The following is a 15060-nucleotide window of genomic DNA, read 5'->3' on the forward strand; positions in this document are numbered from 1 at the left end:
CTGTTAAAGTGATCGCGGCCTCAGCTCCTTCCTTTGTTGGTACAGACAGCCACCTGTGGCCCTTTTGTGGATTTCCACTTCCAGAAGAAGGCTGAGGAGTCTGGGGCCCCTCTTTCTGCAGAGAGCAGCTCAGGCCATCCTTCGTCTGTGCTGGCGTCAGTCCCAGCTTCCTGCAGCTGGGAGGTGGGAGGAAGGAGCTAGAGTCTGCTGAGGTGGCAGGATCTGCGAGCCGCCTGAACCCGCACACTGTCTAGCTCTTGGCCTGCTGCCCTCAGATTGACTGGCCCAGGAAGCTCTGCTCCTGGGAAAGGAAGCCAGGGAAGTGGTATAAGGATGCTTCTGAGCCCTTGGCCCTATCTAGAAACCACTTTATGCTTTCAGGGATTCTCCTCTTTCCAGTGACTCCATGTTTCAAGAACCTTCTTTGCGTGTGTGTGACAGGTGGGAACTTTGAGTGGCCTGCAGATTGGAGCAGTCATTCTGGAGGAAGAAATGAGGCTGTTTGGAGTTCTGGGTCTGCTCTCAGAGAGCAAAAGGCAGAGTGAGGCCCTATCTCCTTGAACCTTAGCCAATTAAATCTGGGTTTAGTGGCCCAGGCGCAGTGGCTCACACCTATAATCCCAGCACTTTGGGAGGCTGAGGTGGGAGGATTTTGAGGCTGCAGTGAGCTATGATGGCACCACTGCATTCCAGCCTGGGCGACAGAGCAAGGCCTTGCCTTTCTTTTTAAAAAATTTAAAAATCTGGGTTTGGAGGCCTAGAGTTGGGTGGGGGAGTGTCAATCCCAACCCCACTCTAACCCCTCCTGAAAGCCACAGGAAGCATCTACTAAATGTCCTCAAACAGGGTTCTGCAAGCCTTTAAAAGAATCTTTCTTTTTTTTTTTTTTCCCCCAGACTGTGTCTCACTCTGTCGCCCAGGCTGGAGCACAGTGGCACGATCTTGGCTCATTGCAACCTCGGCCTCCCGGGTTGAAGCGATTCTCCTGCCTCAGCCTCCTGAGTGGCTGGGATTACAGGCACCTGCCACCGTGCCAGGCTGATTTTTGTATTTTTAGTAGAGACGGGGTTTCACCATATTGGCCAGGCTGGTCTGGAACTCCTGACCTCAGTTGATCCACCCTCCTCGGCCTCCCAAAGTGCTGCGATTACAGGCGTGAGCCACCACGCCCAGCCCAGAATCTTTCTTTAGAGTCAAGAATCAGGTCACAGGCACCCATGTCCCATGGCAGGAGCTGGCTCCTGTGGCCCAGGTCAGAAAGGTTTTTCGGTAGCAAAACCCAAAATCGAAAAGTCACAGCCCCTTTTATCTAGAATAAACTGAGACTCTTGTTTGTTGAGCATTTTGCTTTTCTGTCGTTGTGATTGTGGTTTTGTAACTTAAAATTTGCCAGGTGAAAACACTACACACAAATAAGGTCTCCTTGGCCTATGGTCTATTTTGCCAGTCCTATAGTACAGGCAAATGCTGTATACTCCAGCAGAATAAAAATTTTTTGAAAACTTGAATCCAAGCCATTTTAGCTCAACAAATGTTTATTTAAAATTTGTCTTAAAAACAAAACAAAACAAAAACAGCAACTAGTTGGGTCTCTGATTTCTCATTCAGTGTAAAGCTGTGACCTCCCAGGCATAGCAGGTCAAGTTGAAACTTAAGGCAGCTGTCCAGGTAATTCAGGCCAAAATCTTGTTGCAGAAGAAAAATGATTCAGGCTTGTTTTTGAACTGAATTTTCCGGTGTTTCCCTACCCCCTTTAAATGTACAGTTTTTGGTTCCCTTCCCCTTCGTTGATACAGCAGGATTCTTTTTAAGACAACAATAAAGAATAATGTCTTTGGAATCTGCATAGGTTTTTGTTTTTTTTAATGCAGGGGACAATATTCTTGATTAGTTGGCTTTTTAGAGACCCATGTAAAATAATAACAGTATTATCAAGAAGTTGTCTATTATTGGGCCTTTTTTAGGCTTCCTTGCTTCCAGCCGTGTTGTCTTCATTATCCTCGCAGACTCCTGCCTGCTTTGGGGTGACTCAAGCCATTTGTCTGGTCCTTCCTTCCTGTCTTTATGTGGAGACGTCTCAGCTGTCCAGCAGGCAACTGACTGTGTTTTTGAAATGACTTTATTTTTCAGATGTCGAACTCTCTCAGGTTCACCCAGACCAAAGAATTTTAAGAAGATTCATTTTATCAAGAACATGCGGCAACACGATACCAGGAATGGCAGGTACTACATTCACACAGAAGCGGCTGCCAGCACCAGTGGGTGGAGACAGGGACTGGAGGAGGGGACAGTTTTAGTGGCCAAAACTCAGCAAACGCAAGCCCACACTTTTAAGATGAGCAGGATCTCATGGAACCTTCCCCGACAATTTCCACCCCACTCATGCCAGAATCACTAAAAGCAATCTGTAGAGAATAATGAATGCTCTCTAAGGCGAAGTGAGATGTTTAGACCAGAAACAAACTGAGTTTTTGAGAACACACGAACGGATTTTTATAGAAACCTTTGAACAGAAAAACAGTTGAGTTTTGGGGAGTTTTTATTTGTTTTTCTGCTTTGTTGGTTTTGTTTTCGTTTTTCACTACCACTGTGTGCTCTGGTCAATAAATGCCCTCCCAGATATGCGCCTGAACTTAGTTTGGGTCCTGGCTTTGACTCTCTTTTTAGGAGAGTAGAATCATGACTTTGCTGGCAGATTCTTCCTCAGTGCTGATCCCGCTTCCTGGGCCAGCCAACATCTGGAGTATGTGTTTCTCCAGCTCTTCAGCTGCTCGTTTGGAAAGCACCATTAAATAAAACTGGTTGAAATTTATATGACCGTGATATTAAAACCTTCCAGACAACAGATAGATCAGAATCATTGTTGCCAGCATGCTCATGATTGGATGGCTAAGTCCATTCATCTCAGCTCCAATGGTGCATGGGGACAGAGTCCAAGACCTCTGGGGTCCCTGGTGCTGTGTAACCCTTGGGGGCAGTTGCTCCCCACTGACTTGAATGGGTGAGTTAGAGACGCCATCCAGAGCTGAGGTCCTGCTGTAGAAGACTCTCTTGTTTGATCTCCTAATTTATAGAAGACCATATGGGCCCCACTAATACTCTCTAATCCATACAAAATGAAAATTGCTAAAAAGTCTTTTAGTTAGACTCATTAAGGCCCAGCATGACTGTAAGTCGGGAGTAAAGTACCCTGTACAGCCTGTATAATAACCCACAACAATTACAGTTTTTACAGGCTTGTTATCTTGAAGTTTATGCCTAGTTTTAAAGCCTTATAAGGACAGGGAACACGATTTTATAACAGTTGCAATGGTTTCAGAATAGCAAAATTGAGCTTTCCAAATGATTTTTACATCGTCAGTATATGTTCATATTTTAAGTACAATGCTTTTAGTTTAAATTTACCAAGTTATTTGTTAAATCGAATACTCTGAATTTCTCTCACCTTTTTTCGCTGACACTTAAGAATTATTGTGCTTTATTTAACCACTGCCATTGTTTTCTTTTGAGGCTTTTACTTACAGAATACAGAGCTTACTCATGCCATTTTAGTGTAATTATCTACCATTGATTTACATTTATGTTTTTGTTCATGATCTCTTTAATCGTAACATAAATGTAGAAAGCCTTTAATTTCTCAATGAAGTCAATGACAAAGCCAAAGGAATGGGTCAAGGAGTAGTGTTCCCACCTCTGATGCTAGCTGGCACGGCACAAAGTCAGATAATTACCCCAGCATGGTTAGGTAGTGAGAGGATACAGTTAATAAAAGACTTGGATTAATGAGATTTCCAAAGAACATTACGGAGCCACCTTCCCCAGCACACTCTTGACCTAAGAGAACGTAAACAGCAAAGCCCACAATTGCTGGCAGTTTTGCTGGGGAGTTTTCAGGGGGAGCCAAGAGGATTCTTAGCTTATCTGAACATCTGAGAATTGGAATTTAGGGCAGGAAAGAGAGCTCTAGGGCCTGTGTGGGAACCGCAGGCTGTAGGCTGAGGCCACGGCGGGTCGTATGCCCAGGTGAGAGCTGGTTTTCTTGTGCAAAGGGCAGATGAAAGGGCCGGCAGGAGGGGCTGGCCCTCCCACTTGAGGTTTATTAGCAAGGAGGGATTGTCCTTAGACAGATGAAAGTGAGAGCCTGGGAGGAAGCCAGGAAGAAAATACGATTTCTGAGGTGACAGAAGGAAATTGTAGTCAAGAGCTGATGAATGAGAGGACATGACCCAGCCTTTCGAGAGAGGAAAGCAGAAGCTCTGCCCCACGGCAGCTGGGCAGCAGGAGCAGAATCTCCTGCTGGAGGCAGCCGGGGCATTGGGTGAGCCCAGTCCCTGAAATGACAGGTAGGAGGGGTTCTGCTCGTGATCTCAGAGGGAGGCACCCCTGTGCTGGCTTAGGGGTCTCCGATCCCCCCACCTCAGAAATGGGAGGTGAGTGTGTGGCACCTGCACGTTCCCCAAGGCCCCTGCAGGCTCCCTCCCTGCCTGCGCAGCCTCAGTCACATCTGTGCATCGGGCTGTGCCCAGCTCCTGAGTCTCCTTGGGACCCCTGATGAGCACAGCCCAGCCTCTCAGTCTGCAGGCCAGATCCACGGCTCATTTGCTCTTCTGACCCTGAAAACCCTGGCATGGAGGCTCCCGCGTCCCCAGACCTGCTGACCGTGTGATAGAGGCCCCAGTATTGAGGAGGATATGGACTTCTCGTCTCAGCAAGGACCAGAGTGCAGCTCGAGAAATGAACAGGGAACCTCTGTTGTGATACTCACATCTGACCTAACCAAGAGTTTCAAGCACATTTTGAGACAGAAAGGGGAAAACATGCTTTTAAAACTGAGAACCAGATATAATAAAAGACAATACTTGTGACATTGAAAAAACAAAACAAAAAACTTAAATATACCTCGTGATCAATATCAGAGTAGCTGCTTAGAAAATAAACCTTGGGGCCTGAGACAGCTCCATGTTCACCTGTGAGGAATCACTTCACCCTGTGACACTGGACCACAAATCCCAGCCGGCATGCAAAGTGGAAGTGAACGCCTTCCGCGGAAGTACGTGGTTGCAATGGAGGATGGAGTTTGCCTTCTGTAAAAACTCTCTTCATCTCTCTGGCATCTGAATTCCGTGAGGCTGGCATTGGGACCTTCTAGAGGGCTTGGTGTGCAGATACAGTGCGGAGGAGCCAAACTGAGGGTGCTTTGGGGTCATGCTGCAAATCGTTGGGCCAGGTGGAGGCTAAGAAGGACAGTGCCCAACAGATCGCAGACCAGCCAGATGGAGTGGAGGGAATGTCAGTACCACTGCTAGAACCAGAGCGTGGCAGGAGCTCTTGGCTGGCCCTGCTGGGTGTTTTGTCTCCTAGCAGGTAGGGGAAGCCATGAGGGATGCTGCTCTCAGCTCCAATTCTGCCTTAACAGAGAAGGCAGACCAGTCCTCAGGACCTGGAGGGAGGTCATGTTGTGGACTTCATAGCTGGAAAAGAACACTGGATTTTAGGAACACGGTCGCAGAAAGTTTAGACTAAGAAGTAGATTCTTCTGGGTTGGAGCATGTTTCCAGAAGAGATGATAAAGTTACAAGGATGATAAGATGGTAATAGATGCCTTGATTGAGTGCTTGCTGGGTGCCAGGCTCTAAGTTTTTAACATGCATTGTTTTGGACCAGGCATGGTGGCTCATGCCTGTAATCCGATAACTTTGGGAGGCTGAGGCAAGTGGATCGCTTGAGCTCAGAAGTTCAAGACCAGCCTGGGCAGCGTGGTGAAACCCCGTCTCTACAAAAAAAATACAAAAATTAACCAGGCACGGTGGCATGCGACTGTGGTCCCAGCTATTAGGGAGGCTGAGGTGGGAGGATTGCTTGAGTCTGGGGGATGGAGGTTGCTGTAAGCCGAGATCACACCACTACACTCCAGCCTGGGTGACAGAGCAAGACCCTGTCTCAAAAACAAACACCCAAAATATAAACATGCTTTGTTTCATTAACTCAAAACTCAATAGGTGTTTGTCAAATAAATGAGTAGAGATGCCTTTTAAATGAGTTTGTCTTCAGGACTAGATCTCGAGGAATGGAAAGAATTTAGAAATACAAATAATCCTTGAAACAACCTGAGTAGGGCATTACTGTCTAGTGGCAGGCAGAGTAACGGCCCTCAGAGATATCCACATCCCATCCCCAGGACCTGTTACTGTGTTAGGTTACATGGCAAAGGGGAACTAAGGCGCAAATAAGCTGACCTTTAAATGGGAGTTTATCCTGGATTATTTAGGTGGCCCCAGTGTAGTTACAGAGTCCTTAAAAGTGGAAGAAGGAGGCAGGATCGTCAGTGTCAAGAGTGATGCAATAGGAGAAAGACTCCTCTGGCTTTGCTGGCTTTGAAGGTAGAGGATGGAGCCATAAACCAAGAAATGCAGGCAGCTGCTAAGAATCTGGAAAAGGCAAGAAAACCAATTCTCCCTACAGCCTCCCGTGGGAACCAGCTCTGCTAACACCTCGATTTTAGCTCCATGAGTCCCATTTCCAAGTTCTGACCTCCAGAATTGTAAGATAATACATTTGTGTTGTTTTAAGTCACTAACTTTGTGGCAGTTAGTTCTGCAACCGTAGGAAACTAAAACATTCATGATCCCGAGAGTGGGAAGTAGAATTCACATCCAGGCATCAGATTGCAAAGTTCATTGTCTCCATTGACGAGAATGTGGGAGATAAAAATCCATATGCAGTAAGATAGTGTGTCATGGTGGACTTTGAGAAAATTCCCTCTTGCATTCTGATTTTTTAAAAATCATTAGCTTAAGGCCAAGGATTAATTTTTAAAATGGCTTAAGCAAACTTACAAGAATGGGGTGAGGGAGACTAAAGTCTAGATGAACTCGATTGTTAAAAAGAAAATAAAATTGGAACTGTCATACATTGCTGATGGAATATAAAATGGTGCAGACACCGTGGGAAAGTTGGGTGGTTCTTCAAAAAGTTAAACATAAAATTACGATACAATTAATTGCTAGTTGTAATTAATTACCTAGCAATTAATTGCTAGTTGTATACCCAGAAGAATTGAAATAGGTATTCAGACAGATATTTATACACCAATGCAGTGTTATTCACAATAGCTAATAGGTGGAAACAACCCCAGTGTCTCAGCAGATGCATGGATAGACCATGTGCTGTATCCATACAATGGAGTAGTATTTGGCCATGAAAAGGAATCAGTACTGATACATGCTACAATGTGGATGAATCTTGAAAATAAGCTGAGTGAAATGAGCCAGTCACAAAAGGTCAAATGTCATATGACTCCATTTAATTGAAATATCCAGAATAGTCCATAGAGACAGAAGGTGGTAGGTAAGAGGTTACCAGGGGTTAGGGCAAGAGGGAATTATTGCTTAATGAGTACAGAGTTTCTATTAGGGGTGATGGAAAAGTTTTAGGAATACACAGTGATGATGGTTGCCCAACATTGTGCATGTACTTAATGACACTGAATAGCACACTGATTAGATGGCATTTTATGTTTTATATATGTGTATATATATATTTTTTCCCACAATAAAATAAAACACCAGTAATAGCCATAGGCTATTACTATTAAGACAATGGTCAGAAGCAGAAGGGAAAGGATGGCGAATTTCCTGGGATGATGGTACGGGGTCAGCAGATGTCAGCTGCTGGCCTGCTTTTAACTTCCTCACCAAGTAGAACTGGAAGTGCAGACTCTAAACAAAGCCACCTACCAGGCACACAGTAGGCACTCAGCAAGTTGAATAAACAGAGAGGCCTTTTAAGTGAATTGTAGTCATCAGGGCTAGGTCCTGGAGAATAGAAAGAATTTGGAAATACAGATGATCTTTAAAGTGCCGTGGAGAATGAATGAAGTTTTAAGTCTGATACCAAGCAAAAGTTGCCTTACAGTGGAAACAAGTGTGAGGGTAATGGGAGAGGGTAGATTCTTTTTTTTTTAGATGGAGTCTCACTCTGTCTCCCAGGCTGCAGTGCAGTGGTGTGATCTCGGCTCACTGCAAACTCCGCCTCCTGGGTTCACACCATTCTCCTGCCTCAGCCTCCCGAGTAGCTGGGACTACAGGCACCCGCCACCATGCCCAGCTAATTTTTTTGTACTTTTTTAGTAGAGACGGGGTTTCACCATGTTAGCCAGGAAGGTCTCGATCTCCTGACCTTGTGATCCGCCCGCCTTGGCCTCCCAAAGTGCTGGGATTACAGGCGTGAGCCACCGTGCCCGGTCGGGAGAGGGTAGATTTTAATAATCATAGACTGGCAAGCCTAGAACTGATGCTTAGCAGAGTTTGAGAACAGACGGTTTGTGTGGAGGTTGCTAGCAGTCAACGTGAGTTCACTAAGAAAATGTCATGTCCCATCAACTTCGATTCCTCATTGATGGAATAACTTAGTTAGTAAAGTGAGGAAGTGCCATGGACATTACATATCTAGATTGCGGCAAAATGTCAGTTTATTCCTCACTATCGCATGTCCCTGTGGATAGAGCAGTGAGAAGGGCCGGGTGATTGTGAAGCTGGAGTTTCTGCAGGTGGCTGAAATTTGTCAGCTGACCATCATCAGCCTGAGGGCGAGTTTGAATAGAATAGCATGTGGTATTCCAGCCAGTGTTACCTCCTGCAGCCAGTTATCTCCTGCAGCCAGCGTTATCTCCTGCAGTCCCTGCAGCCAGCGTTATCTCCTGCAGCGTAGATGAGTGATTGGCGTAAAGGCCCAGAAGCCTCGTTGTCAGCCATGTGGAAAGCTAAAAGCAGGGAGAGCAGAAGCAGGAAGGAGCATTACAGATGAGAACCAAGATGCAGATACTTCATTCACTGGAAATGCTAGAGCCAGTCCACCGAGATTAAACTGAGCAAGGATAAATGTAATTCAGGTGGACTGCTGATTATAGCACAGGATACAGATTTTTTAGTACACATGAAAAATATCTTGGCATTTAGGACAGTGTGTTCCACCCCAGGCTCACAATGCAATGCCAATACAGAGGGAGCTAATTTAGTTTGTCCTGATGGAAGGCTAGTATCACGGAAGGCTGGTGTCGCCTTTGCACCCAACCAGGGCGGGTCCCATCTGTGGTGTTACCATCAGCGTGCATGTCATGTCATAGAAAGCTAGATGTGTATTAGGATGGTCCCCCAGCAGTGGACTTTGTGGAAGGAGTTGTGATGAACCTTGAAAATAAGCTGAGTGAAATGAGCCAATCACGAAAGGTCAAATGTCAATTGACTCCATTTATATGAAATAACCAGAATAGTCCATATAGACAGAAAGTAGATAAGAGGTTACCAGGGTTTAGGGCAAGAGGAATTATTGCTTAATGACTCTCCAGATACAAGGTGCCCAATAATAAGGCAGTTCCTTAACTACATGCACTGTAGGAACATGCGTCCTCAGTCCACCCCACACGTTTGCTGGCACCTACTCTGTGACTATTGGGATGTATCCATGAATAAAACAGGTTACATCCCAATAGGGAGGGAAATGATAAATGTGCACAGGTGAAAGATGAGATGATGTGCCATGGAGAGAGACTGAGGCAGCCAGGGTTGGGGAAGGACACTCTGGGGCAATGGGGAGACCTGACAGTGGAGGTGTGAGGGAGGTGAGGGAGCCGGCCCTGGGGCTATCCCAGTGGGGAAGCACATGCGCCCTGATGGAACAGCAGTCATGGAGACGCTGAGGCAGAAGGGCCAGGGTGTGTTTGAGGAACTTTAGGAAAGCCCACGTGGTGGAGGTGATTGAGAGGAAGGAAGGAAGGAAGGCGAGATGAGCTCTGAGAAGTCGGTGGTGACTGCGGAGGTCCGTCTGGTTGTGAGCAAGGTGGGAACCACGCAGCGTGCTGAGCAGAGGTGCGAGTGATCTGACTCACCTTGGAACACAGTCACTCTGGGTGACCAAAAGTCAGGGGTGGGCACTGCGGGTCATTTTGGTAAACTTATCTTCCCTGTAGAAAATGAGAGGGTGGGTGGGTATTATCTTCTAAAAGAGTTCATTTTGATATGAAGTTCAAAAGCAACTCAAGATCTTTTTGAAAAGCTGGTCACAAGTGTCCAAGCAAGCCTTTTGTCAAAGAAGAGAGGTGGCTGGCGGCCCAGTGCCACAGCATCTGGAACGGGCCTTTGAAGCTCCTGCTGAGGAGGGCAGTTGGCAAGTGGAAGCTGCTGCTTATTGTAAGAGGAGAGCCAGTCACCGTGGGCTCTAACCTGCATCGTCACTGAGAACCCTGCTTGTGTGCCACAGTGGAGGCTAAACAGAAGTGAAGATAAATCTCAGTTCCCAGCCATTAGATACACCCTTGAAGAAGACAGACATTTACACAGCCTCGCTCATTGCTGGCCAGGAAGGACTGACGCATCAGAAGGACAGCAGGGATTCTGAGTATAAAGACTGGAGACACTCGGCCAGGGCGTGGTGGCTCACGCCTGTAATCCCAGCACTTTGGGAGACTGAGGCGGGCGGATCATGAGGTCAGGAGATCGAGACCATCCTGGCTAACACAGTGAAACCCCATCTCTACTAAAAATACAAAAAAATTAGCCGGGCGTGGTGGCAGGCGCCTGTAGTCCCAGCTACACGGGAGGCTGAGGCAGGAGAATGGCGTGAACCCGGGAGGCGGAGCTTGCAGTGAGCCGAGATCGCACCTCTGCACTCCAGCCTGGGAGACAGAGCAAGACTCCGTCAAAAAAAAAAAAAAAAAAAAGACTGGAGACACTCAGTGGCTTTTGTGACATTTATGTCTAGTGACCCTCACGGTCCTGTTAAGAAAGGAGCTTTCCTCTTGGTGCTCCCAGTTCTTGAGACTCATGAACCTCTGTCTTGAAGAGCGACAGAGCCCTCGTTTCACTTGGGTGTCTCCTCCCTCTGTCACGTGCCTGCATGGGCTTTACTGGGTGTCCTTTTGAAGTCATCTGGGTGTTGAATGTTGGCATGGCATGCAGGAGATGGCTTCATGTGCCCTGGAAGTGCTGCCTCCTGGGTCTGCTTCAAGAATCATCTCATTGTGAACAGGTAGAGAAATGTCCTCAGCAGTAAGTCGACTGAGCTATCTCCTCCCTTGGGAGGAATTTTCAAAGAGACGTAAAAGGATTTGAGATGGAAGTGGATAAAGAACTGAGCCAGAGTGTTTTCTCTTTAAAGTATGAACTCAATAGGATACGTTAAAAAGAAAAAGAAAGAAAGAAAGAAACACGTGAAAGACTTCAGCACCCTTTATCTGCATTTTAAAGGAAGATGGTAAAAGTACAGTGACTGAAGTCAAGCTGGAGCCTTTCCTTGTTGCACCAAAACATTTTGGAGGGAAAAAGGGGATGGGTCATAACTAAATTAAGACCTTGTTTGTGATCTCATCAGTTCCAAGCTGTCAGCCTAATTTAGTTTGAAAAACGACTTGGAGGAAGTGGCATGTTTCAAAAAATAAAACGGCTCGTTACCAGCCCCGGACTGGCCTTTTTGAAAGAAGAAAAATGTCATTGCTTTTTCTCCCTAAAATGAACCCGTCCAGTTTGATAGAAGTCAAGCATCTTCTGTGGGGCACCTTGCAACACGGACCCTTTCCTGAGCTGGCTTTTTTTCCTCTCGGAGATTTTGTTTTTCGTAAAAAGGCTAGCACCTGCCATCCCCTCAGTGGCAGAAGGCGGCAGGAAGCATCTTTATCGTTGTCATCATCGGTGTTTATGATCAGTTCTTAACAAAACCCCAGTCTAGGAGGACAGGGAGTGGACAGCCTGAAGAAGCCTCCAGGACTCCCCAGACCTCACTGGGGCTCCGGTTCCAGGCTCTTCCTTCACTGAGATGGCCCCCAGAGCTGCTCACAAGTCTCACCATCGCATTTCCTTGGCTTTATTCGCCTGGCACTAAGTGGCGGGAGCGGGGAGAGAAGCTGGCATGCAGGGCAGTCACTCGGCACTGAGAATACTGGTGTCCAGTTCCCGGCGGTGTGCTGGGTCAGCACCACACGCACCTGGTTTTATTATTCATGCCTCTTTAAATAGCATGGAGGTGAGGCTGGCTGCTTCTGTAGTGTTGCATGAGGCTTTTGAGATAAATGATTTTCAATCAACAGAATCAATAGCAGCTGTGCTTAGTGCCGCGCACTTGTGTACGTGTTTGCGACTGAAAAGCTCACAGCCTGTGGGTGCTTGTTGCTGCTTTTCCACCAGTTTGATTTGAAGAAATAAAAGCAGTCACAGAGGAAAGGTAAAAGAGTTGGAAATTGTTTCAGATTGGACAGAACCTTCCCTTGGCGGTTGTATTCATCTGTTCTTATGCTGCTGATAAAGACCTACATGAGACTGAGCAATTCGTCTGTTCTCACGCTGCTGATTCGTCTGTTCTCACACTGCTGATTAAGACATACCTGAGACTGAGTAAAAAAAGAAAAAGAGGCTTAATGGATTCACGGTTCCATAGGGCTGGGGAGGGCTCACAATCATGGCGGAAGGCAAAAGGCACATCTTACATGGCAGCAGGCAAGAGAGAATGAAAGCCAAGCAACAGGGGTTTCCCCATATAAAACCAACAGATCTCCTGAGACTTTTTCACTACCATGAGAACAGTATTTGCGAAACTGTCCCCATGATTCAGTTATCTCCCACCGGGTCCCTCCCACAACATGTGGGAATTATGGGAGCTACAATTCAAGATGAGATTTGGGTGGGGACACAGCCAAACCCTATCGGCAGTTCTGTTTTAATCTTCTGCTTAGCCTGGGAGCCCAGAGGAGACATCAGTCCTTGGTCTGCATCATTGGTCTGCAACACATTGAGAAGAAAACAGTAATTATAGCTAGCAGATGACTCAGGGCTGGACCACACTTCAGGATGCAGCTACCAGGGCTGTTCTGGCTGAGCAGGAGGGGAGGGAATTCCAAAAGGCCTTCCTTCCTGACTTTTTTTTTTTTTTTTTGAGACGGCGTCTCCCTCTGTCACCCAAGCTGGAGTGCAGTGGTGTGATCTTGGCTCACTGCAACTGCAGCCTCCATCTCCTGGGTTCAAGTGATTCTCCTGCCTCAGCTTCCCGGGTAGCTGGGATTATAGGTGTCTGCCACCACGCCCAGCTAATTTTTGTATTTTTAGTAGAGACAGAGTTTCACCATGTTGGCCAGGCTGGTCTTGAACTGCTCACCTCAGGTGATCTGCCCACCTCGGCCTCCCAAAGTGCTAGGATCACAGGCTTGAGCCACCATACCTGGCCGGACATTCTCACTTCTGTGACACCAAACTCTTCTTGTTTTCTCCTTACCTTAGCCCCCAAAATTCCTGTGTTGAGGTCCTAACTCCCTGTACCTCAGAATGTGAGTTTATTTGGAAACAGAGTTGTGGCAGATGTAATTCACTAAGATGAGGTTATACTGGAGTAGGATGGGCCCTAATCCAATACGACCGATATCCTTATAGAAAGAGGAAATTGAAGCCAGGTGTCGTGGCTCACATCTGTAGTCCCAGCAATTCTGGATGGCCGAGGCAGGAGGATCACTTGAGCACAGGAGTTCAAGGCAGCAGTGAGCTAAGATCATGCCACTGCCCTCTAGTCTAGGTGACGGAGCAAAAGCCCCAGTCTCTTGAAGTAAGGGAAAACTGGGGCTCAGAGGCACATGAGGAGAGTGCTGTGTGAAGATTGGAGTGATGCTGTCACAAGCCATGGAGCCACCAGTAGCCAGGAGACAGGCCTGGAGCAGACCCCTCCCCAGTGCCTTCAGATGGAGCATGGGCCTGCCGACACCTTGATTTTGGACTTCTGGCCCCCAGAACTGTAAGAGTACATTTCTGTGGTTTAAGCCACCCAGTTTGTGGTGCTCTGACTTCGTGAGCTTTTCTGCCCATCTGACAGCGCCTGCCTTCCTCCCTGCCCACTGTCCTCCCACCGCGTCCCAGACCCTCCTCGCTTCTCATCCCACTCCACTCCTGTGAGTGCTCCTCCACACCATGGCTGCAATCCCCACCTTAAGCTGGGGACTCCCAAACCCCGACTTTCCCACAGGGCTCAGGAGGCCTTTCTCCAGCCAGCCTCACATTTGGACTAATGCTTCTCCCCCATGCCACCCTCAGCGACGCTGAATTATTCACAGTAATCGCTTGGTTGGGGAAAAGGTTAGTAAATGCCAAAGGAAATACCCACAGAAATCTCCTACACAGCTTAGATGTTGTGCTGGCATTTAAGGCCCATGAGTGATGGCCCATTCTGCAGCTTTTCATGCCGTGCCTTTCCTTTGTGTGGGGGTCCACAGATCAGAGTCTGTCTGTGGCATCAACTTCCTTATGTCCTCATTGTTCCCACCCATTGCTGGGATGTCCACGTTGGACTTCTCGAAAGTGGCCCAAGAATCTAAGTGCAAAATCTGTTTGGATTTTTACAATTTTTTCCTAATCTTTTACAGTCTTGCTCATTCCTATTTCAACTGCAATTTTTTTCAATGACTTGCCATGTGTGAATATTTTTTAAAGCATCCAGTATTAAACAAAAAATTTAAACAGCATTTCTGTTCATTTTCACATTCTTTAGTTTGTGCACTTTTTTTTTTTTTTTGTGACGGGGTCTTGCTCTGTCACCCAGGAATACAGTGGCACAATCATAGCCCACTGCAGCCTTGAACTCCTGGGCTCAAGCAATCCTTCCACCTCAGCCTCTTGAGTAGCTGGGACTACAGGCGTGTGCTACCACACGCAGCTGATTTTTTTTCTTCTTAGTAGAGACAAGGTCTCATTATGTTGCCCAGGCTGGTCTCAAACTCTTGAGTTCATGTGATCTCCCACCTTGGCTTCCCAAAGTTCTGGGATTACAGACGTGAGCCACGGTGCCCAGCAGTGCACAGTCTTTAATAAACAAGTGCAAATATAAATAATAATACAACTGACATAAACAGGATTAGGTCATATATAAGGGACCCTTAGTAAGTGCACAACTCACCCAGTGGGGGTTGGTGGCGAACAGCCTACCAGCCTGAGTTTTGCGTGAGTCAGGGGTGTTGGTCAAAGGGCTGTACAGAGGGGAGTGGAAACGCTAGTGAGTCAGGCACGTGGAGGTCCGTGAACATTTATTATTCAC

General features: G+C 46.9%; 1 protein-coding gene across 4 annotated transcripts in view; it reads left to right on the forward strand.

The window, feature by feature from the left end:
• The window catches only part of CABLES1 (Cdk5 and Abl enzyme substrate 1), a 124402-nt gene that overhangs the window by 56560 nt on the left and 52782 nt on the right, over positions 1 to 15060 (forward strand). For all 4 annotated transcript variants that reach the window (XM_016933439.3, XM_063795561.1, XM_054671990.2 and 1 more), the window contains one exon: positions 2131 to 2223. In XM_016933439.3, coding sequence (XP_016788928.1) covers positions 2131 to 2223 — 93 coding nt within the window. The remainder of the gene's footprint in view (positions 1 to 2130; positions 2224 to 15060) is intronic.

Source organism: Pan troglodytes, chromosome 17 (assembly GCF_028858775.2).
Source record: "Pan troglodytes isolate AG18354 chromosome 17, NHGRI_mPanTro3-v2.0_pri, whole genome shotgun sequence".
Taxonomy (NCBI): domain Eukaryota; kingdom Metazoa; phylum Chordata; class Mammalia; order Primates; family Hominidae; genus Pan; species Pan troglodytes.